Source organism: Bradysia coprophila, chromosome II (assembly GCF_014529535.1).
Source record: "Bradysia coprophila strain Holo2 chromosome II, BU_Bcop_v1, whole genome shotgun sequence".
Lineage (NCBI taxonomy): Eukaryota > Metazoa > Arthropoda > Insecta > Diptera > Sciaridae > Bradysia > Bradysia coprophila.
In genome coordinates, this window is record NC_050735.1 from 7626664 (window position 1) to 7632882 (window position 6219).

The window sequence follows — 6219 nt, forward strand, 5'->3', positions numbered from 1 at the left end:
CAGATTGAAATTTTCGATCAAGTGGTCAATTGTTATTATCACGTTACCAATTCCAATACCAATTTTTTTCAAGAACAGAAAAAAGAAGAGGTTTTAGATAGGTACTAATATAATCGCACATAGTGTTAACGTTAACGTTAACTGTTAACGTTTCGTATTATGTTTTTACATTTTGTAAAGGGAGACGAACAACCTCAGAAACCGAAACCACTTTCAAAAAAATTCTTCGAAGCTTGTGTAACCAGCGAGAGGTCATGAAGAACCGAAACCTTGCACTTTTCTTACAAAAATTTCTCCAGTTACACGAATGTCGTGTGGGGTGTCATTAGAAAGATTATCACATGTACTATTGAGCCGAATAGGGATTTTTTGGTTTTACAATTAATTCACACAGAAATATGTGCAGTTAAAGTTTTCAACCGAAGACTTACACTGTTCTTACAGAAATTTCTCGATGTACACGAAACGTACAAGTCGTGTGGGGTATAATTTGAATATAAGTTGAAATGTTTAAATGCCCATATTTCATCGCATCCAAACCCCATAATAGACCTGGAGCCCACGACACTTTGTGTTCCTCATAAGGCCACGGCTTCTAACCTACGCCATTTTGCTACACTACACAATACGAAAAACATTTGTTCTACGACTTTTAGATTTGGGCCCTAACGAGGGTAGACCTAGTGTGTATCTCGGCCATCTCACATCGTAGAAAATCCAAATTGGTGCTAAAATGAAGGTATTGGTGCCAAATGACGAGTGAAATTTTAAAATTCAATTTTTATTAAGAGGCCTGACGTGCCATACAAGTTGAAATTTCGATAATATGATTTGTCTGGCACAAGAGACCTTTCAATAAAAATTTAATTTTGGAACCAATTTGGATTTTCTACGATGTGAGATTTCCGAGATACAAACTAGGTCTACCCTTCTAGGGCCCAAATCTAAAAGTCGTAGAACAAATGTTTTTCGTATTGTGTAATGTAGCAAAATGGCATATGTTTCAAGCAGTGGCCTTATGAAGGACCCAAAGTGTCCTGGGCTCCAGGTCTATAAGACTCGAAAGTACACAAAATTACCTTTCCAATGACATCCCACACGACCATGTACGTTTCTTGAACCTCGAGAAACTTCTGTAAGTTCTCAGTCTCTTTCGCTTCAAAACTTCAACTGCACTTCAGTGTGGATGAGTTTTAAATCCAATAAGTCCCTATTCGGCTCAATAGTACATGTGATTACCTTTCTAATGACATCCACACGACACTGTACGGCTCGTGTAAATGGAGAAATTTTTGTGAGAAAAGTTTAAGTTTTCGGTTTTTGATCACCGTTTACCAGCCACACAAGCTTCAACGAATTTTCTTGAAAGTAGTTTCGGCTTCTAGGATCGGAAGTCCTTTTAGGCACATATAAAAAGAACCTCAGAATCGATTATCGATATTTTCAAAAAGTCAATATCAATCGAATGTTTTATCGATAATATATATATATATCGACTGATAGTCGCTAAGTATCGACTGATAATCGGTAAATGTCGACTCATAATTCGATTATCAGTCGATATTTATTGATTATGCGATAAAATGTTCGATTGACATTTTATCGATTATTTGGAAATTTTATCATCGATTCATGATATTTTTCAGTGAACATGCCTAATTTGATACACCTTTTGTGTGCTATTAAAAAATGGATCACAACGACACAACATTTTACCGTTACCTTTAGAAAAATGTTTTTTGCATGTTTTTTGCATGTTTTTTGACCATTCTTGCGTCCGCTATCTCCAAATAAAAATGACGTAGAAGTCTGGAAACTGCGAGAATTTGCTCATAGATAGGCCTCACAGATAAATGGAATTTTTGGCTAATACTTAAAACATATAATTCCAGTCATTGAAAAAGTGTATCTAAAATTGCACGAATCAATGCTAACTTTTTGCATTGTTGTTCTTTGAAGAACGAATTAAGTACAATGATGCTGTTAACGATAACTCGAAATATTAGAACGAAGTTCTGTGAGATATGAAATCTCAATATTCCCATCTACGTAACAAGCGCTTTTTGCAATTAAACCAAAAAATCCATTTTATTATACGAGCCTATCACGCAATTTTTTTCGTTTTAATAATTAAAAATTAAATCTACCAGCTACCAGTCTAAATAAAAAGACAAAATTTCGATTCTGTGAACAATAATCATTCAAAATCAAAATTATACACAAAAATGCGCGCCAACAATGCGAATTGAATGATTAAAGTGTGCGCATTCCAAACGTTTCAGATGTATACATTGCACAGTGCTTTTTACGGCAATATTATACTTTTTAACATTAATCACCTTTCATCATTTAAAGGATGTAAAGATATACTATTAAATTCCCCAACTATAGAATAATATACTAAACGAAAAAAATATCTAACTGTTAAACCAGTAGAAAAAAAAAAAAAAAAATAAATAAATATATTTAAGGTAAGCGAGGTAGTAGCTGACCGTCTAAGCAATTTTTCAACTTTGGTCATCAGTATCTCAGGATGATTTCGATGAAGCTAAGTTTTTCCTTCGTCAGAATTTAATTTGATCTGTTCCCATTCCGTATAATATCAGAAATATTGACAATTAATTAATTTTTATTGTAAAAAACTGATTTTACTGAAGCACTGTTTTTGATGCAGTAGCTGACCACTAAAAAACGGATGTTTTTATACCTGACCAGTCTTGTTGCAGTAGTTGACCGCTACAAAATTAAGACATTTTTCGCAATAATTTCGCATTATTCGACACATTTTCACTCTTAATTCACTGATATTAACCAATTTCAATGATAAAAACTCATAAAAACACAAAACGAATTTTAATCACATCATTTTGTACACAACAATGCACATGGAAGGTGAATTTGTCACCCGAAGAAAAAAAGTACGGAATTTGGTGCGGTCAACTACACAAACATGGCATATTTTTGATGCAATGTTTTGACCACCATGTAATTAATCAAATATTAACTTTTAGACGCTATTTATGTTAATAATATTAATTGTCGAACTATTTACTACCTAAAAACACCAAAACTTTGCCCATTAATAATTCTTTTGTCAATAAAAACCTTAAATTAGACCACACCGATCCTACGATTTTCTTAAGAAATGTGCAACTTTGTACTGAGATGGTGCACTGGTTTCATTTTATGGTTTTATCAAATAAGTAAACATAATAATCGCATTATTTTCATGAAAAAATTAATCTTTAGGCTCTAAAGATTAATTATAACGTTAATTTGCGTATTTTCATTTGTAATTATTTTCCAAAACTGATAAATAATGTAGCTGGTCAGGTACACCTGCACGGTCAGCTATACCCGCGCTTACCTTATATAAGAAAAAGAAGCTATTTCTAAAATTAAATCTTTTGAATAAAATCCAGCTATAAAAGGTATTCCACATTAAGCTAAATTAGAAATATTAAATAAAGAAGAAGTTAAAGGTATATTCAATAGGGCGTATCGAATTTTGCAAATTTTAAGGACCGCGATAGCCTGTGTGCGGAAAACGTAGATCATCGAAAACTGTGTCCGGGCATGTGGTTGATGAATCCGATGGAGCCATGGAAGAAGTCCCCCCGGGCGGCTTTAAGTTTCCGATGGTCATAATTCGGAAAGTTGAGAGTATTTTTGAAAACAATGTTCTAGCGGGATGTAGAGCTTTGAAAACTCTACAAATCTACCGAAGAAACCTATGGTCCAAAAGGTGCCATTGCCAAGATTGCGTAACATCGAAAATGTGACCTTTTGGTTTTTGACTTATATTTCCTGAGAGACAAATGATTTTTTTAGCCTGTGGTATGAGGTGGTAGAGGAGGTCGAGCACTTCCAGTACACTAGGCATGTCCCGATCACTTGAAATCACTTTTTTAACCTTTTTAATTGGAATTTTTAAGAGTGGCCACGTCGCCCACGAAGCAAAAGCATACACTGCAACCGGTGCTGTTGAGTCGAGGACACCTTGGCCAGTAAGTATGCATAATACTCCACGACAGTAGCTGAACTTTTTCACAAAATATCTGTGATTTCGATGTGGCACACTTTGTACTACAAAATCTGAATAAATTGAATTTATGAGAAAAACGAGAAATAATCGATTTAATTAGTTATTTCACCCACGAATAGTAGTAAGAAGTCGATTTCGTTGCAAATACACAGATTATACATATTTTTCGATATATTTACGAAAAATTGAAGTTCGTAGTATAGTTTTTCAATTCATGTGCCACATCGAAATAACAAATATTTTGTGAAAGAGTTCAGCTACTGTCATGGAATATTATGCATACTTACTGGCCAAGGTGTCCTCGACTCACCAGTACCGGTTGCAGTGTCTGCACTTGCTTCGTGGGCGACGTGGCCACTCTTAAAAATTCCATTCACAAATGTTATAAAAGTGATTTCAAGAGTATATCCGATCGGGACATGCCTAGTGTACTGGTAGTGCTTGACCTCCTCTACCATCTCATACCACAGGCTAAACAAAATCATTTGTCTCTCAGGAAATATAAGTCAAAAACCAAAAGGTCACATTTTCGATGTTAGGCAATCTTGGCAGTGACACCTTTTGGACCATCGGTTTCTTCGGTAGTTTTGTAGAGTTTTCAAAGCTCTACATTCCGCTAGAAAATTGTTTTCAAAAATACTCTCAACTTTCCGAATTATGACATTCGGAAACTTAAAGTCGCCCGGGGGCACTTCTTCCATGGCTTCATTGGATCCATCAACCACATGCCCGGACACAGTTTTCGATGATATACGTTTTCCGCACACAGGCTATCGCGGTCCTTAAAATTTGCAAAATTCGATACGCCCTAATATTCAAACATAAACCCCCTATTATTCGAATATCTTGACTATTTATTATATTATGAATAATAGACCCAGCACATATAAAAAGTAAAGCTTTAAATATTGCATGAGTTAATAAATGAAAAAAAGCTAATTTTATAAAACCCATAGACAAAATTATTATTATTAAACCTAATTGACTTAAAGTAGTGCCAAAATGGCGGCTTGCCCGACGTACGCGTTTTGATCGCTCTCGACTTTTTGTTCTATCTCGATTGTTTTACGGTCTTGTTGCTGTTTTCTTACTTATGAATTACGACAGAAAAAGTTTCTCTGATAAATTATAATCGTCAACGTATTTATTGAGTGTTCATTTGACGATAATCAACGAAATACTGAATTCAGCGTTTATCAACGAATCATGTTTGTGTGTATGCGTATGCAACGACAACAATAGCTGTTTTGATTGGCACCGCTCTCCATCATCCAACGTCATCGGTCAACGCTAGCTGTTTGTTATTGTTCCGTTCCAGCTGAATATTCGTATTGAATTGAGGAAATGAACAACTGTACGGTTTGTGATGATCTCTTCCGAAATGATCGACCAAATAAAGTCATTTGTGATGGAATTTGTCGTCAAGTTTTCCACGCCGAATGTGTCAACTTTAACAAAGATGCGCTGTTGTACTACCGAGAAATGCCGAATCTTAAATGGTTCTGTGACAATTGTATCGTTCAAACATCAACTTCCAACGTTTCTTCTCAATTATTCAATAAATTCAATTCCACCGTTGCTGTTCCAACATCATCGTCATCTTATGTCCATCGTTCGCTACCTGCCGCAACTCGTAAGCCCAAATTGATTCGGAATTCAAAACCAATCAACAATTCAGCGTTCTTGATGAAGCCTAACGTTAACCGTGGTATTAAAAAGACTAAAGACTCGAGTAGTCCTCCAACAAAAAACGAAACACCGCCACATCCGTCAGTCAATCGTCCAGGATTGAATGGATCGAACTCGCCGAACAAATCTGAAATCAATCAATCCGATGTCGTTCAATCAAAACCGATGCATAGTGTTGCAGATCATACAGAAACTCTCACAGAATCGTTGGGACTCGAAATTCCATCGGTTAATTCCAGTTCTTTCGCCGAGGTGCTAACATCGTCAACTTTCTTACAAGGATCTCATAATGTCAAAAATTCGCCTGTTCAACCGCTAAAACGTTCAATCCATCAACAAAGTTCGTCCGATACACATAAGATTGCTTATGTGTCCAACTTACATCCGTCAGTTACCGAAGAGGAAGTCATCGATTATTTGATACAGAATAACGTAATATCGTCGGTTGACGATGCGTCGCGTCATGCAAGATACTGCTTTCACCC

The 6219-nt window shown here is 35.7% G+C and overlaps 1 protein-coding gene across 1 annotated transcript; it reads right to left on the reverse strand.

Annotated features, from left to right (window-relative positions):
- Positions 1-2305: 2305 nt before the first annotated feature.
- LOC119081804 (NADH-ubiquinone oxidoreductase chain 5-like) lies at positions 2306-5326 on the reverse strand. The gene is given in 4 exon segments (XM_037191073.1): positions 2306-2469; positions 3372-3495; positions 4868-5054; positions 5322-5326. Coding segments are annotated over 4 exon segments (480 nt in total).
- Positions 5327-6219: the final 893 nt, after the last annotated feature.